This window comes from Haemaphysalis longicornis, unplaced genomic scaffold, assembly GCF_048455015.1.
Source record: "Haemaphysalis longicornis isolate Haplotype H1 unplaced genomic scaffold, Haemaphysalis longicornis Haplotype H1 scaffold_1, whole genome shotgun sequence".
In the NCBI taxonomy this organism is placed as follows: Eukaryota; Metazoa; Arthropoda; class Arachnida; order Ixodida; family Ixodidae; genus Haemaphysalis; species Haemaphysalis longicornis.
Genome location: NW_027526203.1, coordinates 258,165,294 through 258,191,577, shown reverse-complemented (window position 1 = coordinate 258,191,577; position 26,284 = coordinate 258,165,294). Strand labels below are relative to the sequence as shown.

Sequence of the window (26,284 nt, the reverse complement as noted above, 5' to 3'; positions counted from 1 at the left end):
TGAACTATGTGACAGTGTTTAACAGTGTTGCCCTCCCTCTCTCTGAGTGCCTGCCTACAGTTCAGACTGCCGACCTGAAAACGGCGTAAACTATGCTGGGATAAAAATTATCTTGCACAGACATGAAATGTCTGCTGAAGATTTTAAACAATTTTGGGCGAGTTACGTTTGCGCCCCATGGAAGACTCACAGGAATTATCCCCTTGTTGCCTGTTCATCTGCTGTAGGAAGCTTTTACTGTTGATACAGAAGGACATTTTCATCAGTCTGTCGCCTAATTCTTAAGCTCGAACGAATAGTGTCATCCTTTCTTTCTCGGATAAAAAGGTGCCACCATGATTGGGGCGGCTTTTTTGCAAAGCTAGCACATCGAATGAGTCCTAGTGACTTGTGAGTATAGCACTAAGCGGTATCTGTAACCAAAATAAAACTACTGGCCTAGAATGTGCGGTGCTTTCCATGCACTCAGGAATCATCACAGTAGTGTACACGCTCACACTTGCACACTAACTTAATTCACGTTGAAACAGTGACCACCTCAATATTCAGCTGCGCTCGTATCTTTCCATGCTTTACTTGTTCAAACGTGAGACCCAAAAATTTGAAATGAATACGATAGCCTCTGAACGTTTGCTTTATCGAAAACGTTTCTAACGCTTTCGTTTTTTTTTTTACAAAATAGAATACCAGCATTTGCAAGTGCACTTGCTGGGGCGTTGATTGAATAAACTTACATGAGGAAGACCTGTAGGCCTGCAATCGAAACGTCTTCTTTAACTTCACATCGGGTCACTTGTGTCTTCGCACCGATAGACTTTGACGATGCTGTTCGCATAAACAAAAACAAAGAACATCATGGGTCGTGTTAAGTGAAAGACCCTCTTTCTGCGTTTTTAAAAATCTATCCATCGATTTTCACAATATACTTTTGAAAACTGCTTGGTAATAACTTATGCAGCACCAACTATTTTCATGCTTTACAAATATTCTCTCGCATGAAGTGCCGAATTTACGAAGATGTAACTTGAGATTTTAAGGGCTGCTACGTTCGAAGTTGGTGAACGCCCATCAGCTGATTATTTTGTAATGCGAATCATTATGTACAAATGCTGCCTTGTGGCATAGTTACTCAGCTTTTACTGGGCATCGAATTAAGATAAGATAGTAGTGATTTCCACTTTTATTTTTGAAACCTTGCAAATATAAACTGGGGGCATACATGTGAGGTTCGTGTGTTAAGCTGCAAACACGGTAGACCAACTGTTCGCTCCTTCGGTTATCGCGTTAACTTCCTGCATCCGCTTATGCCCTAACTTCGTACGTAACCTCACACACACAGCGCCTACAAATGACCCGTCAACCACCTTTTGGCCCTAATACCATCGATGCCTCTACCCTCACGCTGACTGCAACTTTCTCCATAGATCGTGTGCCTGCACGAACAGCCTGGAGCTACAATACTGCTCCCCACGCCAAGCCCCCTCCTCCCCCCGTCCTGCTCACCAACCTCCTCGGGGACAGTCACACCATTTGTCTTGATGCCACCACAGGCCCTCATTACTTCTGTATCACCCTTCTCTTCAAAAGAGCCTAGCCTTCCCTTTCAATAAAAGCGCTCCTCCATAAGTTTTTTGTAGCATTAGCGGAACTTTTTTGTGTCTACCTACATTTTTGCTCTTTCTGGGACTTTTTGATCATGAAAAGCGCTGGCAGGCCAATTGAGAAGCGCGGTAAGTTTTATGAAGAATTCTTTTTTTAGCCTTTTACTCCAATATGAACCAGCAGAGATAGTGACATATGTAGTATAAAAAGCAATAAACAAGGTTTGTAAAAACAGAAAAGAAAAGACCCCCACCGGCGCTAACGCTAGTGATGCTCCTCTTCGAGTGCAATGGAAAGTGTTTTACGAACTGATCGTTTTATACACCTTAGGTGAGGGCGAATGAGGGCGCATTCGAAAGTGAGGCTGCACAGGCAAGAAAGGTGAACTCACTGTGAGCGACGACATTCTGTACGTCGTCCAGAGTGCAGACCGAAGGGACGCAGACTCCCAGCCGAAATTTGCGGCTCCCTGGAGAGACACGGTACACGATGCGGGTCATCCGCTGCGGAATAGAAGAGTGTAATTGTTGTAATGGCAGAAATATCATCTGTTTCATAAATTTACCATCTTTGCTCATTCAAGTAGGTAGCTGTTCTTGCTGATTAAATTCTGAAAAGGCGTCCCCTATGAACTTGTTTGTAAATTGGCTTAGTGTGGTCATGGCCGAAATAAGTGCAGCTTAACTGTGCTGGTGATGTTACAAAATAACGTTCCGAAACAAACGATAACGCCAAAAAGGCGTTGCTGGTTTTAAATGTTTGAAAAACAAACTTGACGTGACTCGCATCTTCCTGTCCACCACACTTCATACGTGGAAGCGTGTTGCGAATTCCTTTATTCAACCTCGAGCCAATGGAGCCTATAGTGCAGCCACCTGTGGTATAGCTGAATAACGGTACTGGCGCCCATTGCGGAAATTAGTTTATCTTGACTCTCATACCTACCTTTCACACTCGAAGAGAAAGTGGAACTGAAAACATTCAGAGAGGAGGTGCCTCCGCGTCCGTACGGACAGCGTCTAGGCGCTGTCAAACTTGATCCGAAGTCAAAACGTGGGGAACCAATAAGAAAAAAAGGTTAATAATATCATGTTTCCAAGAAAACACTACCAAGAAAACTGGTTAGCGATGTTTGTAATCTAAAAAGGGTAAAAACTGACGTTTAAAACAACAAATACTACTTGCGCCCAAGCAAAAAAAAAAAACAACAACAAAAAAACAACAACAAAGAATCTATTGACTGCCTTGTAAAGGAACTAAACGCTTATCTCGAGGGAATCACGGAACTTGGGCCAAGAAAATTAAACTCTCAGCATCACTCAGACTTTTATGTCCGCATTAATTTTAACCAATATACGTTCGGTGGATTTATTTCGCTAAACGTCAATAGTAGGAGAGTGATTAATGAAACAGAAGATTTCGAAATTCGCAAGCTGTGCATGGGTACATCCAGCGTGCAGGCTTCAAGTTGGGTTGTTAAGGAGAAGGCTTGAAATCTGCATGTTTCATGGAACGCGTCGTGAAGTACAGAAAATCGCGAGGTACAGCAAATGGGAGCGCGAGCTGGGGAGCGCGCTGCTGGAACGGGAAACAGCAGCTCCGGAGGAGGGTAGGCTACGGCCACACGTGCAATATGAACCGGCTTGAGAGGTGAAGGTACCGACGGGGTTTCTGGAGATGGTGGGGGAGAGAAACGAGCTTCGGAGGGTGCTTTCCAGGGGTCTGGTGAAGTGCTCACGTGCACGGCCGCGAAGTTTAACAGAACGTTCAACAGCAGATCAACAGAAAGTCCTACTAGGCTTTTGTCTTCAGATTCTTAGGAAGCGCTAAGCATTCTCCATAATTTCTATGTGTCAGTTTGGCCATTAAAAGGGCGAATAACGGAGAGCAGAGCCTCTGATACATGGTGCTCAATCTGTCTGCAGTTCCCGGGTGCTCGAGAGCATGGAATGACTGTTCGATGGAGCCACTTTGTTTACTTCTGACTTGTCCCTGAAGGACCTATGTGCAGCTTAGCGTCGCACAAGGCGCAAGCACTTTTTTTAGACGTTATGTTTTGGAGAATTATCGGGTGGAATTGAGCTTTGTTGCGCACTTGACATTTTAATCAAAGTACGACCTCATAGTATACAAGAGCGGCTCTTGCGAGCACCAACATACAAACAAGTCCTGCGCCTCAAAGATTGCCGTTGGAGGTAGGCAAAACCTAAGAATAGCCACTTCCACCCTGGCCACATGCGTTGTGTGGTTACAAGGCGGAATTAAATTAATAACAGGATCGCCACAATGAGCTGTAATCCGTTTGAAGACGCTATACGAGCTTAGTGACGGGAAGAGAAGGATATTGGGCAAAAGAACTATGTTCGGCGAGTAAAAGCGAATAGCTGAGGACAGGAAATGATCAGTCATACATAAATTTCATGAGCTGTTGTGGCAGGTATCATCAGGCGGAGTAGAGGCGTGGTGTGGTCGTGCGTCGCAGTGATGGTGGGCCCGAAAAGCTGGTGAGCTTCGTCGATGGAGTTTTCTTCCTGATGGAGTGAAGGGTCAGCATAGTGGTGTCGTCTGGTTGTCAAGGGACGTGGTAGTGGCCGATGCCGAGCAGCGGGTGGAGACCTTGGGCCTATGCCGCAAATAGAAGGAGTTGTTGTCGTTGCGCCTTTAGACATGGCACATACCCAATAAGGGGATCGGCCAATGAACAGAGGACGGTTAAAATAAATGGAATTCTTATCTAATTACGAGACGCTTAGAAAAGATAATTTGGAAGAGGAGCCACCTCCTCCTCCTCCTCCTCCTCCTCCTCCTCCTCCTCCTTTTCCTCACCCCATGACGCGCCAGCCTTCTGCAATCGACCCTTGTGTCCAGAACGGTGTCATGCTGCCAGATTGGAGGAAACCACTGTACACCGGGGAAGTTATCTGTGAGAAATTTTAGCGTAGCAAACGAAATGTCTTCTTTATTTGTATGAAGCCTCTCCTGAGCTAGTGGAAATCACAAAATGCTGCCCTGGACAGCGTGCGAACCTTGGCCGTTGTTTTTTTCTCGAAGCCAATGCCTTACCGACTATGTCAGGCTGACTGGTTGTTCTCTACGAGCAAAACGTTGGACGGGATGCCTTCGCAGCGCGCGTTGCTACACACGCTGCCGCATCGCCTTGTACAATATCACGCCTATGTGCGAAATAGGTATTGAAAGTGATTCGCGATCATCGTCTGAAACGTCTCAAGAATGCATTCGTCTCGCAAGACCCATACCACACACACGACATACATACACACGGGAAATTTGACCGAGAGTTGCATACCTGATATCTACAAGGACATCTGCGCTTAGGTCCATACCCCAATATGCATATATGGCACGTGCATGCTAAAACGGCATCGCTACTGCAAATCATATAATTAGCAACCGGACAAATAACGGTCTAGCAATGCCAATTGGGCTAGGAAATGAATTATTTTGACCGAAGAAATGTGCTTTTGCGCGATATTTTGTGATGGGGCGGGGGGGGGGGGGGGGGGGGAGGAGGCGGAGATAGTTGAGGTGGTGAAAACTTTTTTTTTTTGAACAAAAAGGAGTTTTGTGCTCGAAGCTAGTTATGCCATCAGTCCTTGGCGCTTGCTGTGGCTGTCTTCTGCGCGTTCGGTACCACGTTGGTCCCGTGCACGCAGGCGGAACTACAAATTGTCGCGGGAACTCCGAGTTTGAGGTGGACAGCCCAGCCTATGCCTATAGCTAAACCGTCAGCCAATTTTCAGAGCCATTTCTTCATGTCCATCACCTCGTATCAGAAAGGGCTTTTTTTAAAGTACCGCAAGGGGTACAACCAAATCGTAAACTTAATTATGAATGGCAGTCATTAAGATGGCCAAAATAATCTGAATGACCCGGGAATACCTACAAGTGCAGACAGTCCCACGCGTTAAGAGCTTATGAGTATCCGAAACAGTAACCGACTTTCTTTCGCGCGCATCTCTTTTGCATATACCCCAGGTCGAAGCATAGGTAATAGACACCCTTCACAAATGTAGCCTTTCTTCGTACACTTAAAGTTTAAGTTATTGGTGTTGTTTTCGTGTTACAATTTTATGTTTGTGACGCAAAGTTTTGAGTAAAAAAAATTTTTGTTGGCTTCTGTTTTAGGTTGGGCAAAACGTATAGGCCCTTTTAGAACACCACACTACTGCATTTGTATCTTTGAACTGAAGTGGCCGTGTAATGTGTATGAGAGCCTCTTAATTGCACATTTTAAAGCCTAGATTGAACTGCTTCAATTTCGAACAAATAATACTCCGGATGGTGATATTTTGCGAATTCAAGAATACCCGGGTACTTTTTCACACAGGCTTAAAATATTACTACCTCATTGTTTGCTTAAACGAATTCTGGAATCGCGTCCGTGTCCCGGGGCCGCACGTACTTGAGTACGGGCTTTCACTTTGTGCCGAGAAGGGCGGAGGGCGCGCGTTCTTTCTGGCTCGTGGCAGGGTAAGTACTGTACCTTCGGGTGCCTGAGCAGCGTGGAGAGGTGGGCCGAGGCGTCGGTCTCGTTGTTGAACATCTCCTGCACGTTGTGGCCCGACGAGAGCATGACGGTGCAGTACTTGCCGCGGTACAGCTCTTGCGTCTTGTACACGGCCACCAGGTCGAGACACTCATCGTACGAGCCGATGGACGCCATGCGACCCTCCAGCAGACCCTCGGGAAGCTTGCCGGAGGCGTCCATTACTGCGACACGGGGAAGGAGGCGTCAGACCACCAGTGACGCTGCAATAAATATGTTATCAACAGGCTGAAGTGTGTACAGCGTGTAAAAAGAAACGTTCCGTGATAATGACCTACCTCCCCAAGGAAAAAATGTCCTATTTCCCTATACACTTGAGACACCTTTCAGCAAAACCCTTTCTAGTTGTGGCACAGAACTTGCAGTTTAAGTAAGTTTACCGCCGAATTTATAGAAAATGTGAAAAGTTGCAACTGAACTAAGAAGAATTTAAGTTGGAGCGGAAAGCCAGCCCTTGAAATAGGCCGCTGGTAACCCCGTAGAGCATGCTAGTACGCACTTTAGTATGTTGCAGAATATTATTTAGCCTGGGATACTGCACAATTATGAAGGGAAAAATCTGTTTAACTTGAAAGAAACACACTGCGCATGAGGAACTCCGTGTAAATTTATTAGGCCACGTGGGGTTTTCCCCAACAGGGACCAAATACCTAACAAATCGGGGTTTTTGAAGCGCTCAGTGTTGAAATGATGGCCGGAAAGCGAGTACCCACTGACAGAGGAAATGCGTAAGCCTACGATCTAGAGGAAACTCACGCTCTACAGGACAGAAGCCATTTATCTAGCTGACTAATGTAAACAAGTTGTCAACCCTGCACTATCTGACATTTCGAGCCTAGTTAATTGTTTAAGTGTGTAACTTGCCACGCGCTTGCAGCAACCGCTTCCTACTTAAAATGCGTTACAGATGGAGGGGATGCAAACTCAAAGCGTCATGCAAAGCGAGATTTGACGTCCGCTTTAAATGATGGTGTCGATTGCCTTGGGGGTTATCTTAAACTGGTCGGCTAACGTTTGTCCATCCCTTCAAGTTATCCATGAATTCCCCCGCAACGCCATTATTGGCTATAACAATCCTATTAACTAAGTTGGTAGAGCAACTGCCGAAGGTAAGGGGTGATTCTGAATTTAAATCCCCGAACAGGAATAATTTGTTCAATAGCAGCGGTTGAGTTCTCAGACAGCTTTGCTTTGTATCCGTATGAGTGCATTTAAGGTCAATGTCAAATCGCCTTGTGCATAAAGTTACTCCAGTCTGTGGGATCCCCTGGTCGAGCATCGAAGTCAGCCACTAACTGTTCCTGTGGTCAAATAACGCCTACCGATATTTTTCTGCCACAAGCTACACCCCCTGCCCCCCCCCCCCCCCCCCCCCCCCCCTACTTCACACAGCTTCAACCAATGCTCTTACCACAGCGATCAGTCATTTTGAAATGTCTCTGAAGAAGAACAAATATGAATAACTCAACCGGAATGCCATGTAAATTGCGCCTACTCACGAAGTTTTTTTATTTTAAATTTATTTCTTGTTTAGACTTGTGCTTGTTTTATTTTTTGTTGATGTTTATTTCCCCCTCCTTTCACGCTCTCCCTCTACCTTTTTCGGGGTAGCCACCTTCCCTCTCTGCCGCCGAAATAAAATTGAAGGTTCAGAGGTTTTCGCATTCTTCCGTTCTGTTGTGGAAACGACGACACGAGCTACGTGAACACTTCCTGAACGAGCGACGCTTTGAGCAGGTTTTTCAACAACAGGACTCCCCGTGTTGCTTGCGCCTCATGACGCCGTCGATCTGCCGGCGTAGCAGACATATTAGCGTACATCCACCCCACATATAGCTGGTACACCTCTCAAGCGAGCGAGGTATTTAACGTGTGTTCTGCCACCCTGAAGCTACCAGGGTGGTTCAAGTAGTTCAAGGCTACCTGGGGTCCACGCACAGCGAAAAAGTCCGATTAGGGCTTTCCTCCTCTGCCACCGTCGCCACGCGTGGCCAACGGCGTGGTTCTCTTCGGTCAGCAAGCGCCCTCCTCAGCAATAGCGGTCTTCTGAAGCGGGTCTACGATCTTACGAATGCTTTCACCATTCATATATATGCACAGACTGGGATTCCAGCTGGCAGTATTTTTGATCAGGCCTGGGCATCGCATGTCGTGCCACAGTGATACGCTGCAGGGGCCGGAGCACTGTCACTTGAGGACGAGCAAGGTGTCGTTGATGCGTTGCACCATGTTTCCTCGATATGTTTCGACAACTTTCTCTAAAAGGTCGTGAATACCGTTGTAAATTTGCCTACATGTGGGAATAATCGTTGCTTTCTCGTTTAGCCAAACTAAGGCACCTTAGAGTAGAGTAGAGCGATTTTCACGTACAGGATATGGGGAGAAAGAATTAAGGTCTGAAATTGTTCGAGTCTTTTGAACCGTATTTTAACCCTGAGTCAATAAAATGCTGTATTGACGCCCCTCAAAAAAAAACAAAAACAAATCAGGTTGTTACTTCGGATTGTAGGAATTCTATTTCTCGCAAAAAAAAAAAAAAAAAACGCCGCGGTGGCTCAGTGGCTAAGGCGTTGTACTGCTGAGCACGAGGTCGCGGGTTCAAATCCCGGCCGCGGCGGCGGCTTTTCTGATGGAGGCGAAAAGCATAAACGTCCGTGTGTACGAGATTTCGGCGCGCGTTAAAGATCCCCAGGTGGTCAAAATTAATCCGAAGCCCTCCACTACGGCGCGCCTCATCGCCTGCGTTGCGTCGGCGCGTTGAACCCTACAATCAATCAATCTATTTCTCGCAAATAAATATCGCGAACTTGTATGCCTGAATTCCTCTCTTTTCCTTCAAAACAGCTTGAAAGCGAAGTAAGAAGCCACCATACGGCGAACACAAACGGCGTTCAGTGAGGTATTCTCCGCGAACACGATCCGACTTGGTCTGCACGCGGGGCTACTTTGGCTTCCTCTGCGCCATGTATCGTCTATTCTCCCTTTGGCACAACCTGTAGCCCCCATTCGCATCGCCCAGCGTTGACTCCGTTTCCAAACCGGTCGCTGCCGGGAGATCGCCTAAAGAGCCCAAGCTTCTTCCTCCAGCGACCCGCTCCGCGTTCCTCCGCTACCAAAGACCGCGATGCACGCTGAGGGATCGCACAAAACGCGCGCAAAACACGCGCTGCTACAGAGCCGCCGCTATTTTCCAGGTCGAGAGTTCACACAACACGGTCACCGCGTAGAGCGTGGAATTTCCGCAAAGTGTGCGTCGATCGGCGACCACGCGGTGTGGCAGCTGTCACATCGTTTTACTGACCGTTCTCTATCCACTTACTGGGGCCAATGCTGGGGCTTCCCAGAACACACACTTTCCTACGTCGAAATCGGGCTTTAGAATGGCAATACGGAGAGTCCCCAAGTCAACTTTGAAAGTGGGACTACAATGGCGCTCATGGCGTTACTATAAGTTACTGCTTATGTGGAGAATATAGTTACTGTTACGCACTGTCCTGTTGATTATATCTGACACCAATGAGCTCCGGAAGGCGAAAAAGGTGCACGTTGTATAGCTACTGACAGCTCAGCCCACCTTTCAACAAATCGGGAGTGAATCTACTAGCTTCTAAAAATCGGGCGGTACCGTATTTCTAAAGTACACGTAGTTTCTGGTCAATGCTGTGTTTCTACCATACCTTCGAGCAAATCCTTACACTCTGTGCGGATTCATTTTTTTGCAGCTTTAGGTTAGAGGCACTGCTTGCCGGCGCTTATTTTGCTTCGACACGGGAACATGTTTTTTTTTTTTGTAGAAAACATTCGACCTGGCAACGAGTGGCACCACACCAGGATGTCGAAACTATGCGCTTTCAGGAGATTAGTCTTCACGCACCTGTGGGCAGAGCTAATGAAGAGAAATAGCATAATTTCACGATGTTCTTTTTTTTTTTTTTTTGCCTCTCACAACCAAGTTTGGTTGTGAAAAGTATAAACTGGGTGCAAAGGAAGAAAAATGTGCAACGTTTAAAACATGAAGGGCAGAGTCTAAAATATCATCATCCAGCCGCGTTCCGCAAGGTGTTTCTGAGCGCCCTCGTTATTATTGTTGTTATTGAGCGCCCTTGTTAGCTGGAAACCGCCAAGGCACACCCGCCTTCAGTGACTTTAAAATTCCGTGCTCCCCCGCTCCTAATTTCCTGCTTCTATGAAAATACTATCTACAACAATTCTGGTCAATACTGCAACGCATGTCAAATCTTGTTTAAATATGCAACATATGTTTCTAATGCTTCCACGCGCTTATGATCAGTTATAAAAAATGGTGGGCAAAATCCGGAACTTTTCACTTTGTGTTATCTGCACCAGGCAGCTCACTGCGGCTGGAAAATTAAACATTCGGTTACATGTGGTAAGCGGAAAATTCACAGAGTAGGTAGGCGGAAATGTTTATGTGCAAGACATACAGTATCTTCTTCGGCGGCGCAGCTCTAAGTTCCGTCAACCCCGCCGTAACAAAATGTACATAACGAGAAATCAAATCTAGGGATGGGTGCCAGCAACCGATTCTACTAAGCCTCGGCGTATGGAGAGTGCAAATCAATGTCTCCAGGACAGCCTGCGGCTGTAGTAGCTCTTCGGCGCAGCGATCCCTTTTCCTCGGGGCATTATACTCGAAGTGCTTGACCCCGGAAAGGTTGCAGTTGCCTCACATTTTTTTTTTCTTATCTTGGTATCACTCGCCCAGCTATGCATGCGCGAATTTCTGGTGCTCGATCGGCGGATGAGAGATCACTTCCGCCTAAGCCTTTTCTTTCAACCTTTGACGGTCGTTGCTGGTTAGTTCTTATTGATGCGTAAGGCTCTCCTATTCATCTCTATTTCATATGGCGTGTGCATTAAGCCGTCGCTTCCGACGACTGTCGCAGGAACAATCTTACGTTTTACATTTGCACACAATTCTGCTGTGAGGGCGAATTTAAATGCATTATTTTCCTCACCGTTAGTTCTTGTTTACTGCATTGTATACTCGTAAAAACGAACGGTATTAAATACAGACTGTTGGGTTGTCGTAAAACTCATATTTAGGGAATAAATAAATGGTAGCTTCTTCACTGATTAGGTGCAAAGCATTCTGACTAAAATTATAAGTGAAAGTCGTGATGGGGTAGAAGGATTTTATTACAAATTATGAAAAAAAAAGTATAAGAATTTGTAGATGTCCGGGTCAAAATTAAAATTGCAAGGAAAAATTTGTGGCGCATCAACCAGACATTCCCCCCCCCCCACCAAAAAAAGGGGGGAGGGGGCTGCGCTGAATCTTCAAGAAGGGTAAGAACAATGTACGAAATACGTACGGCCAATGTGTCAGTGTGAATTAAGACGTAGTATATGTCTTACGTAGCATATGTCATACGTAGTCTCACGCAATGCATCAGCAAGTCACTACAAATCTAAATTGTACGTTTTGAACAAATTTCAGACATCCCAGTTTTAGACCTCCACAACCGGAATCAGTATATAATATGAATTACCCGTGGAAAAATCTTGCCATGCTTCAAAAAGTTCGATTTCCGCAGGCTGCAGTAATGCCTTCACATGAGATAAAAGCTTGAGCCTGGAAAGCTTTAGAAAAGCTATGTTATGAAAATACAATTTAATTGCAAGACAAAAATAAATCAAAAAGATTCTTCTAGGGCTTCTCAGGCGATGCGAGCCACATTTGGCTGAATCGTGTAAAAAGTATTCACCGTTGGAGGTCACTCTTCATTTTAAGAGACCCCGAAACACTTTCTTCAACGTTTTTAGAAGTCTTAAATGCTTGCAGAACGTAGTTAACCAACACACCCAGTAATTAGATTCGGGGGTCACAAAGTACCTCAGTCCAAAATTACTGCTCTATGCCCATCACATAACTTATGAACTTGCTCAAGAGATGTTTGCCTTTTCCCCTGTCGTAGCGATCTTCGACCGCTGGAATGACGTCATTACAGCAGTGTAGCGGCTATTGGCAGGCTTTCCTTCAGTTGCAGCAATGAACGCATTCGATAGCCATTTTAAAAAGAAAACCACGAAAGCAAGCAGAAACGGAAGGCGTATCTGCTGTGACCAGCGAATCATGCAGTGTCGCTCGTGCTGGCGATAACTAGAGCTTTCGCAGTGCTTCCAGAAGCCAAGGAAAGGGTGAAAGCGTTTATCGGAAGTGTTGCATAGTCCCTTTAAAATAAAATAAGATTCCTTTTCACCCCTAACCTTTATGAGCTAAGGAAGTTCTATAAGTTGCCGAGGCTATGGCGCAGCTGCGGTCAAATGAAGGTCAAATTGCTGGCGACGGCGAAACTCGGCTCGACTAGGTTAGTAAAGCTTTGCTTGAAAACAAGAGTCGGTTGCTAGCGTCACCGCGGAAGGGAAGAGAGTTGCATTAGCTCCGTAATTGGCATGGTTTGCAACGTTTATTTCAGTGTGACCCGCAAAGTGAAGCAAGAACGTGAAATCACAGCGTGAAAAACAAGGACCAGAGTGAAGACAAGACGCACAGGCGCTGTGTGTCTCACCCGTGTGTCTTGTCTTCACTATCGCCCTTGTTTGTTGCGCTGTGAATTCAAGAACATGAGAAAAAAAACTTGCCCAAGTATCAACGTTGCAGCAAAAACGCCGAAAAATGTGTTTCTGGTTGTAAATAAAAAACGACGTAGCGATCACAAAATGAAACATTACGCATCTTCTTACTTTTACTCTGTCTTTTTTGAAGAGGACTACGTGAACATTTCTCGTCTGCGATTCGTCTAAAATTCTGCCGGAAGAAGGCGGCGGTTACACATAACTTTCAACTTTCGCAATTACCCTCGAAAAAAAATCCTAAGCGCTTCACTGTTATTTTTATAAGGAATATATAACCTGAACAGTGCGTCGCACACTGCATCGCGGCCACGCAAAGCTAATTGGCGCGTACTTTGTAATGGCCGATGAACTGCGTTGGTGATATCGCAACCGCGACGGAGATGTCTTGTCATATTTATATTGCTCTTAGGGTTCTGATCGTTGACTGCTTCAAATTAGCAGTGAAAAAGATAAATCCTGCTTTTGGGGGCTATTGCAAGGCTAACAGAACTTTCTAAGGGCGGACTTCACCCGGCAGAATCGCAAGCGAATAGGGAAGGAATCACAGACTAAAAATGTTCTTTCAGTCATCCCATTATGAAAAAAAGTGAGAAAGAAACAAAACCCGCACTTTTTAATTTTATGACTTTTAGAGAGTGTTTTTTATGCCCTAAAATGTAAACAAGGGCTTTTGCTGTCATTCTCGCTGCACTTTACGTATTTTCCCGCGCGCCAAAATGTTATAAACCAAGCCAATTACGGAGCTGATGCAAATCTGTACTCTCTCTTTTAATTTCCACGACAGAACGCAGTTGCAGCATCGGTTTTCTCTTTTGCATAAATTTTTGAGGAACTGTATGGTATGAATATCTACACAAGAACACATCGGCGTCCATCAGCACGAAGTTGTCCAGCGCAAAATGAGCGTCCGTGCATAGTGCGATCACACAGATTTTAAACGGGCCAAACTCGATAAAATTTCGCATAGTTACAGATTATCTTTAGCGACCAAACTTCATGTTATTTTTTTAACCAGTGGTTTAGAACGAGAGATGGAGTGACTCAGTGACAGCTGAGCACAATGTTGTGGGTTTATTTCCCAACCGCGTATATGTGTGCGTCTTTTTTTTTTTTTTTTTTTTGGGTGGGGGGGGGGGGGGAGGGGCGGGCAGGGAGTGAAAGTGAGAATCACGTTTTTGGGAAGTTTCAGAGCGTGTAAAAGATTCCAGGTGGTATCAGCTTACCTAAAACCTTTCATTACGACATTGATAATCCCACCAGGGCAGCTTTGATCCTACATTTGAATTTTTGCTTTCGAAAGCAAGCTTTCCAGTGGCGGGATGTGGCCCACCACATACAGCGGGATTAATAGGTCGGGTGCACTGAAATATTGCATGCGCTAAAAAAACACCAGCGTTAAGGCACTACAAATGAGGGACGAATGGCGTGCAAATACTGCAAGAACACTTATTTGGGACGTAATCGGTTGGTTGAGAGGAGTGCAGCAGAAATTGTGCTTCTGAGTTTCTCCAAGAAATGTCAAAGCCTTTGGTTGTCATTGACTATACGGCACAATATCAAGAAACGCATACAGGATATCATGACACCCCAATTTTGTTTTTCGGCGATGATATTTTCTCTTTATGCGCGGTTGGATGCACCTACACTAACAGCAGCATACGCACAAAGGCATGCATGCACGAACGCATGCAGGCACGTACACATGCCTGAGCAAGCAAAGCATGTACCTGGAATGGCAATCGCAGGACAAAAAACAGGTAGAGTAAATTAACAAAACTTTAACCTGCCAGTGTACAATGCTACGAAAGCACGGCGGGTAATATGTCCTGTTATGGCGGACATTTGTCCGTCATCACTTATCACAGCTGCTGCGTAATTGGAACGTCCCACAACAGCAGAAACTCTAAACAGGTGCCTTGTAAACTTAAACAAAACAAGCATGTGAACTAAAAGCTACAAATGTCTATATTCGAGTTTGCGGTTGTACGCGTGGTCCAGCTGCTATAAGTAATCCTTTCGTGACCCAAAAGAAACAAAAACAAACAGCCTCAGATGCCCGCTTACTTTCAACGCTGAACGCGTCGCTAATACTGAATTATTGACGAATAATGGCAAGTAGCCATTAGTCGGGAAGTGCTGAAAATCGAGGTTTCGTTTCCAGCATTTAGAGCGGGGCCTTTTCTCACTGAGAGATCGAAATAAGTGGTACCCGTACACGCCGTGTGCTCTGTGGACGCGGACCAAGAGCAACCAACCGACCAGGGAGCGCAGCTCATGCATGCTGGCCGGCTGGAAACAGGCAATTATGAATTGCGCCTGACACACTCGAATCGCTGCAGCGGAGCAAATCACGATTTTTTGCACCAATCATTCTGCGAGAAACACTGAACCGATGACGTAACTGTGTCACTGAATTTTCCTGTTATTAAAAGGCTGACCGGAAGGGCTGAGGAAAGGGCTTTTTCTTTTCGTTTTTTTTAACGGGGCCGCCTGGTGGATCCGCACTGAGCATACGACCCTGTTATCTCCAGGGGGAATGTAAACCCGTGTGTAGAGAGCCCCAGTCTCGATGAAGCCTCAAACCATGACTGTCTCCGTGTATGCAAAGGTCACTCGCCATAGGCTGCACTTTTTTGATACAAAGGATGCGACGAATACCTCACTCCAGGGTAAATCGGCTGTGCGTATACGTGCCTGCGCAATACCGCAACAATACCCCCTACGATGGAGAGTCATCCATGGCCTCCTCTTTCACACGTACTCCGCAAATACTAAGCTGTGCGGAGGAGACTGGAGAAACTTTTTGTCCTCGCTCACACACGTCATCGTGTGTGATTGCGCGGCATTTTTGGGTCCCCTAGAATTTTCTTCTGAGGCGGACTACCGTGGGCGCCCACATATGACAACTGCCGCTCAGGTAGATCCACATTCCATCGCGGTAGAAGCAGCACAGTGGTGCGATTGACCACTCTTTATCACCATCGGCCTTACATTATCTTTTCAATTTTGTCGTTTTCTGCTCCGTGTTACTATAACTAAAAGACTTGGCCAATCACCCCCCCCCCCCCCCCACACACACACACACACTTTTTTTGCAACACATATACGATAGCGCAAGCACGCTTCGCTGCTTTCGTAACCAGCATGCTCAGAATGTTTCTGTAAGCATCCAGTGGTGCAATTGCGTCCTCTCTTTGTCATCGTCATTGCCCTTTGGGTCGTTTACGTTTTCTCGTTTGTTTTCTTCTTCTTTTCCTTTAGGCTATTGAAGCGTACCCACGCAGAGAGATTGCTTTTTTTTTTACTATACGTCTTACCAGCCAAGGAAATTTTCGTGTCCGCGTCAGCAGAGAACTCCCAGGCTACTCCTGGCTGCGCAAACAAACATCCCAGGCGACTACTCTCTGCCTGTACCCGAATGAAGAAGCAGAGCGAGAGCCCGTCGTCTTGCCGACTAAGCTACGCCCATACGTGGGGACGGGGAGACTGACGGTGGTTTGGATTCAGCGTCTTGGGAGGGGGAGCGCGATTTTTAGAGGCGACGCATGAAACAAGAGTGAGGGGGAGGCAGAGAGATAGCTGACGCCATAGCCGCGCGTGCTGCCCTCCTCCTCACCCTTCGAAAGACGCGCCCGTCCGTTTTCTTTCTTCTGACACTGCTGCGTTTGGGACGCCACCCCGGCGAATCCCAGGTAACGGCTGGCAGAGTCTCTGGTTTCACCCTCTGTAGAGCCACGTGTGTGAATTCAAGTGACGCCGCATGGGTAATCGTTTTGGGGTGTCGTTTACAGCGTCGCAGTCCCACCACATTCGCAGCGTGGATTGGAGCCAATTTTTTTTGTTGTTTTAGCCTACTTCACCCTAGTAAGCCCTACATATTCATTATTAGCGTAAGCGTGTTTTGTGTCTTGTGTAACCAGCATGGTCCAATTGCTTCAGTATGCCTCAATGCGTGTTTCTAGCATACGTTTATAAGTAGAAATCCACAATGTTCTGGTTAAGTGCACTTTTTGCGGGATAAGACCAAAGCTCAGCTTCTTTCTCGTTTATTCTACTTTCGAGATGTTCAACATCTTTTTTTGAAAGCTGTACTGCAAATACGTCTTGCACATTTTCTCCCTGATATTGTGGTGTCTTCGCTGTCTGTGGACGCAGCCCGAAGCCCGCGAGGTTTCCTCAAAGAAGTGGTTCACACGTTTCGCTTCTTACAGGCTCGGTTTAGCCTTGAGTACATATTTACTGCTTCGCGCGAGTCTATTTCTGATGCCCTGGTTTCTGGGCTTTTTCCCACACCTTTATATCGTGTTCTGTACCTACAGTGTCCGTACCAGGATGTCCTCAATAGAGTGTGTAAAATGTGTGTTCCGCCAGGTGTTAAAACATTTTTCTTTAAATTACACTCTGGCACGCTCCCTGCTAAAACTTGGATGAAAGACCGGGGTCTGTTTATAGCTTGGTCGACAGACTGTCGGCTCTGTACTCGACCAGAGACAATTGATCACTGCTTTGTAGACTGCAGAGATGCTGTCTTTTTCTGGGACATTTTACAGCGAACGCTCAAAAAAGACATGGATATTACGCCTTTCTCTATCCAATTTTTGCCATTCGACTATCCTGGTGAGCCGCCTTATGACATGTTCGTGTTGATTGGTTTGTACAGTCTGTGGCGATGCCGCTTATGTGATGGGCATGCTGAGCCACCAAGATCAAGTAAGTCCTATTTCCGAGAAACTGTGGCATTTGTACATAGTGTGTATAGTTCGCTTGACCAACCACCTGACTGGTTCCCTCTTTTGAACGCTTGTGTGTGTTTGCCTGAATTTTGATGTATATGTGCTTCTCATAACTTCAGTGTATTCTTTTGTTTGCTTGTATTCCTTGTACTGCAACGTCTGAGCGTATTCTCCCATGTAATAAAGAAAAAAAAACTCAGCGATCATGCTGGTGAGGCGTGTTGGACTCGCAATCTGTGGAACCAAGGTTCAAATCCCAGACCCACCTACTTTTTTTTTCTTTTATTGTATTCTTCTTGTGCTGTAGGTCGTTTTTCGAACCATAATTAAGTAACGCCGGACGCCGAATTTTCGCTCAGTGGGACATGTAATGTTTCCGCTGTCAAAAGAAAAAAGAAACTTGCAAGCGGTCATGTATTCCGAGGGTTACTGAATAAATCCGAAGCAGATATAACCTTACTGAATGTTTCTGGCGGCAAACCCAATGAAATGCGTCTGGTGAACTTCTACGACAGTATGGACTATTTTCAAAAAACGTCTCCACAAATACTGGCATATTTGTACCTGCTGTCGACTAATACAGCACCATTTCTAAGTTGTTGGCAAAATAAAACTTCACCCCTTCCTGTTCGCTCTCGTATCTACGCATACGTGCCTTGCTTTAACGGCTTTGCTTTGTTGCGTCTGACTACACGCCTAGCTTAAAGTAAGCTTCTCTTCTTCTTCTTCTCCAATTGGTAATGGCGTACCCACTGAGGGGGATTGGCCATGGCTTGAGGTTTGTCTAATCATTTAAAAAGGGTTCTTTATAATTGGAAATTAATGATTGATAATAGGATAAAAAACACATACGCTCCTTAGGGGCCAGGCCAGATAAATGATTGTACTTCTCAACCAAGGCGCATCGTCGTCTTCGCAGTCGTTATTAGCATTAACATTGACCGACGTGTCATCGTTATCGTCATTATTGACACCTACGTCAGTCCAGCTGCCACGACATCCAAGCCACCGCAGCTGCCGCAGAACGAACTCCGGAAGCCACGACGAATCGGGATCAAAGTGACAGCGCTGAGCCCCCCAACCGCAACCCCCTCAGGTCAGCGTGTGAAGCACCCACGTGCTACCCAGACATGCCCATGATGGCGCGCAGGGGAACCTTCGCGCCACGGAAGAAGGGCGACGCACCAAGTGGACGGCTCTTGTTCGAGAGTGCAGCTGTGACGACTGTACCAAGGGAAGAGCTTTCTGCATGCTACCATGGCACTGCCTGCAAAGCAGCCGGTCCAGGAGAGAATCAAGACCAACGGCACCACTTCAGCTGCAACTACGCTCCCCTGTTCCTCGGCCTTCTAGTCTGCTACGTGGCGCTGTCCTGTCCCGTGCTCGCAAAGACAGCGGCGGCTACGTTCTCACCGGCCGAGCTCAAGGTCCACGTCAGCGGAGAGACGGTCGCCCTGCGGCCCACGAGCACGGTCCTCGGCGAGAATCGCAGCGACCACTCCGGCCCTCTCCGCCCTGGCGGTAATGCACTCCGTGAGCACGTGCGTCGCCCGCGGTCTCGCAGCCTTTTGCAGCCAGCCTTGCCTGCAGCCCTGGCCATGGGCCCGCCCGCGCTGCTCGGAACGCTGCTCGTCGTGCGCCGAGAAACTGGCGGACACGATTGAGCAATGTGTCCCCTCCTGCCACAAGAAGCTGCTGGGGTTACATTAGGCGCGCGACGGCCCCGGATTACCCCTCTGCGATGCATTGATCTGGACCCATCACAACGGTATAATTTGGAGCAGAACGCCGGTTGTGTTACTGATTTGCACGTATCGTTTAGCCGTGTGTTTCAGTATTAAAAAGGAGTTTTCCTTGTACGTGGCTGTGAGAGGAGCTGTTAAAATTTAGGCTAGCAATTTCACGCTGCTTAAGGCTTTTTTATACCAGAATATGCATGCATAGATGCAGACGAACACTTGTTCGCGCGTACGTCACGGCATCTCAATCCATCTGTCATGATCCTAACTCCCTCCGTGAAGAGTAGGGTCGTAACATCCCGCATCTCATGCGGCGTAGTGGCGGGTCATCCTGCTCCTCACATGAGTGAGAAGCGTAGTCGAGCGAAACGACACGTTCGTTGTCGTTCTTGAAGATAGTGACCTTTCTGCTCCTCAGGAACAACGACGCATCTTTTTCTAGGGAAGTGAGGGGCGGAAGCTTCGTAATCCTTCTCGAAAGGGACAATGTGTATGATTCATCACCGGTTTGTACGTCTATTTTTTTTTAATTAGTACCAATAGAAGAGACTGCTACTTTGTGTTTAAAGGAAGAAAATTGGCTCGACGTTACCATGACTGCGTGGAGGTGCTAGTGGTGCAGTCGAAATACCAAAAACAAGCGGGAAGATCGAGACTCGCGTAAATGATTCCCTGGTGAACCACGTTAATGTGCAGCCCTTCACTCTAGCGGCAAGGCACACTCTAAAATGTCCCCTTAGGGCATCTTCACCCAAGCGCTCCAGGATGACCAATCGAAGTGGCCTAGTGCGCATACCCAGCGAATGACGTGGCCGAGCATGCGATTTAAATGAAAAAGGGCACCTGCGCAGGTATATTGCGCAATACAACACGCCATTCCCGCATTGCGCGGTTTTCCCTGCGCACATGCTTTAAAGTCAAATTGCATGTTGGGCTTCGTCATTCGCCGAATGTGCACACTTGGGCACTTCGATTGGTCATCCTGGAGCGCTGTGGTGAAGACGACCAACGGGGAATTCTTGCGGTGTAGCCCAGGTGTAGCCACGATATGTTAACCCGTGAATGGAGCTTTACAGCTTCTGGTGGCGTATCTACAGACTGACGCGTCTTCAATCAAAGGATAAAGTGTAAATTAAAGTGACTCGTCTACGATATTATCCTTACCCCCTATGCGCGAGTCACGCGTACAATGTGCTCAGCCAGAATCAGTTTAATTTCCCCTTGCAATGGGAGGAAGCACTTCTCGTTACATGTATCAGAAGTTTTGTATGGTGATTGAACATTTAACTTCACAATATAAGAATTAAGGCGAGAGCGTTTCCAGGCTCATTGAGCGACTTTCCGCAGGCGCCAGCTGTCCGGAGCCTCTGTAGTTGTCAGCCGTGCTCATCAATCGTCCAGGAAAGGACGTCACCACCGCTAACCGGAAACGACGACGTAGCAGAGAGGTCCGCCTGAAGCTGGAATCAGGCGCAGCGAACATGGGAGCGAAAAAGAGTACTGATTGTTGCGGAAAATGAAGAAGCAGGGTCGAATAACTTTTTTTGGTCTCGTACAGTGCAGACGTAACCTCACGTGGGTCATTAGCATGCATACCTCGGCAAAAGTGGGCGCCACTCACTCACACAGAAAAATATATTTTTCCTCACGCCCTCCCTCCCACTCACGCTCACCAGTCTCCTTCACCACTCGCACTCACTCGCACCCGCGCTCACTACGAGCCCTCCAACACTTGCACCCACTCGCGTTCGCGCTCACCGCTCGCCATGACCACTCGCACCCACTGGTGCTCACGCTCACCGCTCACAGTCACCACTCGCACGCATTTGCGCTCGCGCTCACCTCTTGCCATATCACCACTCGCACTCACTCATGCTCACCATTCGCTGTCACCACTCGCACTCACTCGCGCTCACGCACATCACTCGTCGTCTCCCCTCGCACTCGAGTGTGTGCAGCAGCTAGACCCTCCATGAGTCATGAAACCGAACACTATTAGTGCATTACGGCGTCAAAGGCCATCCAAATCATATTCCTAAATCAACACACCACCAGAGAAATAATTCAAGGGTTCCCCATAGCAGAAGCTCAGTGACGACGTATTTCCGAAGCTAAAAGCAATCTCGCCATTAACAACCGTCACAGCGAACGGCTTCTGAGCCGTATAGCCAACAGCGAGTACAAGCGCAATAGTAGCGCTCACCGCGGTAAGCCCCGCAAATGGCGCGAGTAGCGCGGGTGCACTCGCGAGTGGTGAGCTGGGCTCACTGCGCGTGGGGCTCGCGCTCACTCGCGCTCACACTCGCCTGTTCAAAACGATGGCGAGACTCACTCGCCACTCACTCATGATTGGTGAGTGGTGTGTGTGTGTGAGTGCACTCGTGAGTGAGCCTGCCGACTTATGGTAGCATTGCTGTTTGCAATTCTGCTTACGACGAGCTCCTTCATAAATATTTACCTTATCCTTTTTTCTTCTACGTTTTTGGTTTGTGAGCCGCTGTGGTTGATCTGTGGTTATGGCGTCGTGGTGCTGAGCATGAGGACGCGGGTTCGATCCCAGCCACGACAGGCGTTTTTTGGTTTATAGGCGAAAAAGCGCCTGCCTGGCAAGATTCCAGCCCCCCCTTCCCCCCCCCCCCCCCCTCCCGCCCCCGTGGTCGACAGTTTTCCATAGCCCACTACTGCGGCGCACCGATCACGTGGAGTAAGACCTGCGACACGTAAATTGATTTTTGATTTGATTGTAGGGCTTAACGCGCCGACGCAACGCAGACGATGAGGCGCGCCGTAGTGGAGGGCTCCGGATTAATTTGGACCACCTGGGGATCTTTAACGTGCGCCGCAATCTCGCACACACGGGCGTTTTTGTTTTTCGCCTCCATCAGAAAAGCGGCCGCTGCGGCCGGGACTCGAACCCGCGACCTCGTGCTCGCTCCACAATCAAATTAAATTACACCCATTATTTCTTGTCACGGTTTTTGCTTTTGTGTTCGTGTGTGTGTGTGCATATGTGTTCTTGCTTTGAGACCTAAATATGACAGGCCAGTGCGGACAGTCAGACTGTCTCAATGCGCCCGAATGACGAAATACGACGGCCAATGAACGGAACGAATTTGCCGAATGACCAAACCCCTCAAAACAATGATCAGCGCTGCAGCCTTACGCAGTGCGAGCACGATGCCTTGAACTGCGCAGTTTCCCTGTATACCGATAATATTTTGCCGTCAAATCGCATGCTGGGCCCTGTCATACTACTATACGCCTCATTTGTTTCGCTGCTGGTAGTTGCCAGTCATTATGATGTATTACGGTGACGCTGAAGTGATTTAACCTAAAACAAAAGCAGAGGTAAGGGAAAAAAGCCCACGAGGCTACCCGTTCAAAGTTCCTACGCGTACGCGCACTCGTACATGTAGGCTGGTCAATAAATCTAGCAAGATAAAGCAAACAAGAAAGAAGAGCGGCGCAATATCGTAAGCATGCCAGCAGTAGTGCATCTTTGAAAGTCGTACACGTTCCCGTGCGGAGCGCTTAGTTGGTTGCACGTACTGCAGTGAGTTTATCCTGAACGAAGAGCGTTCCCCGAGCGAAGAGGCAAATCGGCCGAGCGCAAGCCTTCCCGGCCTGGTGCCGGCGGGCATTACCGCCGAGAAGCCGAGCGTGTCGCGCTTAACCTAGTTTACGGGGCTCGCGATGCAGGAAAGCGGCGGCCAGGGCAGGCTTATTGAAAAGGAATTGCCTCTTAGTGCTCGGCTGGTGCAATGACTGCGTTCGACATTCGCGAGCCGCAGTCATTGTCCTCTGCGAAGACGAGAGAGAAGAAAGCGAGAACGAAAAGCAATAAGAGGCAAAGGTCGATGAAACTGCTTTGAACGCAAACCGCAGTGGTATTCGATATCCAGCGATGCTTGACAAAAGCGGGGGAAAGAATGCAACGAGGCGCCGCAATGAGGCTTCCACAAAACTAGTTTTGAGTGGCTGTGTTACGTAACGCCGTCTTCAATATTACGAAGCCATTCGCCTCTGTAGAATTAACTTTAATTACAACGATGAGTCACCGCACGGGCTTTTGAATAGCGTCTTGTGAACACTTGGCTTCAGCTCCTGTTTGCGGCATTCTGCAAACGTTTGACAATGGTTACGGTAATGTATTTAGTTGGCTCGTCTTTGTTGCAGCCGGTCATTAACAAAATAAATTTAGGGCTCAATACGCAAAAGTAATAGATGTGCTATGAGGAGTGGTTGTGAAGAACGTGAGACACACTTATAAACAGCGGTTATTTATGTTAATTTTCGTACGGCATTGACCAAACCACCTTAACTAGGTGATGGCGTAAAAGCAGCTCATTTGAAGGGGCCCTGCAACACTGCGGGTGAACATTTTTAGAGGAAAGCTGTACTACGCTACATCTTTAGAGGTCATTCATCGTGTCGCAATGACCTTCAGCAACCACTCCGCAACCTGCGCCTTCCTTTCTTATCGCTTCACTTGTTCCCAGTTTCGCTGCAGCGGTACCACGTGATTGGGCAAGGGTGAAACGGCTGTTACGCCTGCGCGTGATCGCGCAGGTCAGCGCCGGCTAGCCCTCCGTACCTGCGCTTGACCGCTAGCGAACCACGTAACTTGGCGAGGGTTCAAATGCTGCTTTACCGGTGCTTGGACCCTCAATCTCGCCATTGGATGAGTCCAACTATCCCGTAGATATAGCTACACGGCAGGCTGCGAAATCTCAAAACTCTTACTAAATACTGAGGGCACAGTCATTGCTTTCCCTCGTGATAACTAGGTTTAGAAATGTCAAACGTGAACCATGTTTAACCTTTGCTTCGTTCCTGGAAACACTGCGATAACTGTAGTTGTCGCTGGCACGGAGCGGCACTGCGTGATTTGTTGTTGCTGCCCCTGAAAGGAAGCCGGCCAATAGCCGCAGCATTGCTCGAATGATCGCTCGAATGACCTCCTTCGAGCACTCAAAAAAGGCCCTGTCTAGAGTGCCGTCCGACGGTATTATAAGCACTCCACTATATCGACGTCCACCCGCGTTTTGTGTCAAAACTGCCGCGTCTGGCACTACATAGCTCTACATAACGTAAAGCTTGGCAACCTAACCTAAACATAACATAAGATAACCTAACGAACACAAAGAAATAAGTTAAAACACCAAAACCAGCCTAAGGCATAAAAATTATAGTTCAATTCCGAGATGAAAAAAAAAACAAAAACAAGCAAGAGCCGGTCTTGAATCACCGTCCTTGTGATCAAGAAGCTAAGGCGGATACTTTACACTACAACGACAGAATGTTCGGCCGGTGCTAGCCTAGTGTTAAATATTCGAATGTCGTCAGACGGCACACTAGCCATGTCTGCAGCGATCAGTGGTAGAGCAATAATAGTTGGCAAGGGGTACTTTGTGACCCCCCCTCCCCCCTCACTTATTCGAGGTAATATGGATGCGTTTTCTTATTATGCTCTGAAAGCATTTCATATTTAGAAAGAGTTGATGCTGCACGGTCCCTTCCAAATGAGCCTGGTGGCAACAGAATTATTTTGTTGGCAAAAGGACAATTGGCAACTAGTGGACGCTGATAGATGTCGGTCACAGTCCAGTGCATTTAATTCGCGTGACACGGTGGTCGCCAGTCATACCTAAATTTAAAATTTTCACAACTTTACACAATCTCGCAAAGTATAGAAACTGCTAAGAGCAGCGGAAAAGACAGTCCTGCACGAATAAGGTCAGCGATTTTTTTATGTGTGTGTGAGGTGAATCACTAGCAATTTCATTGAGTTACGACGGCTTCATTCCTGTTTAAATATCACATGCCCAGGGGGCGCTAGGTTGAAAGCCCTTGCGAGAACCCGTATGCCTTGGCGTAAAAGCACATCTTAAGGCCAGGGAAATTTACCTCGATGATTTTCGCAGTACTATGCTCCTCTGCCTCCCCCATCCACCGGAAATATGACTACTTGCAGCGCGATTTCAAAGGCGAAGGTGTTTAGCAAATCGTAATTTTTCGTGCCCGCAGTTAAAAATACCAAAACATTGGCGAGTGCGCGCACGTCAGCGCGGTCTTCACGGCGCCCGCCCGGCACTTAAAAAACCAAGGAAATGCCTATCGATCGTGTGTGCGTGCCTCGCGATGACCGCCCAGCGTCCCCTGAGCACGTTTGTCAAGCCAAGCATACCCACTTAGGGAGACTGGCCAAGACTGGCCAAAACAAAAAAACTCCAGCGTTCGCCGTAATCGTGGCAATACTTGCTCGAAACGAGAAAGACTCCAGCGTTCGCCGTAATTGTGGCAACACTTGCTGGGAAAGCGATAGACGCATCATAGCGGACGCCCTTTCAAGGTGATTTCCAATAATGATCACTTCCAAAAAAATGAAAGCAGCTCACACTTATATCAACAATGATGGAGTAAAGGTCGTTGCGGCAGTGAATATGAAGCTAATAGGCTGCAATCGTGCACTTAAACCTTCGTGATGATCGTGAAGGTTTCGTACAGCTTCGCTACATTCAAGTCTTACGCGTTAGTGTGAGCTTCTTTCATTATTTTATATACTCGTGTAACTGCCACGACTTAAAAAAGCGTATCTGCTAACGTCTACGCTCCAATCGTTCCGTTTATATGATATACACAAGTATACGAAAGAAAGGACACCCTTGTCGTAAACCTAGAGACACGGAAAACAGTACAACGAGCACACGGAAGAATAGGTTTGCCCAGTTAACGAAATATTCAGGCTCCCTATGTTTGGTTTTATCAAACTCTTTATGAGCGGAAAGACAAAAATGAGCCTCAAGTGTTGTCGTCTTCATGACAGCGAACATGAGGAAGAGTACTGATTGTTGCGAGCTCAGAGACCACGGATCTCCCCAGACACTGCGGGAATCGCGTGGCGCACCCCGCTTGATAACGATCGGCCTTTAATTTGGCAGTGATGGCGAGTATTACGGCCATGAAGGTGCGCCGACAGCATATAAAGACACAACGCCTTCGGCCGTCTGAAGCCTCCGCTTATTACGACGTACTGGCACGAC

At 47.3% G+C, this 26,284-nt stretch overlaps 1 protein-coding gene across 1 annotated transcript in view; it reads right to left on the bottom strand.

The window, feature by feature from the left end:
- Positions 1 to 26,284, bottom strand: part of LOC144144819 (O-acyltransferase like protein-like) — a 67,985-nt gene that overhangs the window by 29,619 nt on the left and 12,082 nt on the right. The window contains exons 2-4 of the mRNA XM_077676329.1: positions 6,107 to 6,333; positions 1,994 to 2,105; positions 735 to 825 (exon numbers count right to left, since the gene is read on the bottom strand). Of these exons, the coding sequence (XP_077532455.1) occupies positions 735 to 825; positions 1,994 to 2,105; positions 6,107 to 6,333 (430 nt within the window). The remainder of the gene's footprint in view (positions 1 to 734; positions 826 to 1,993; positions 2,106 to 6,106; positions 6,334 to 26,284) is intronic.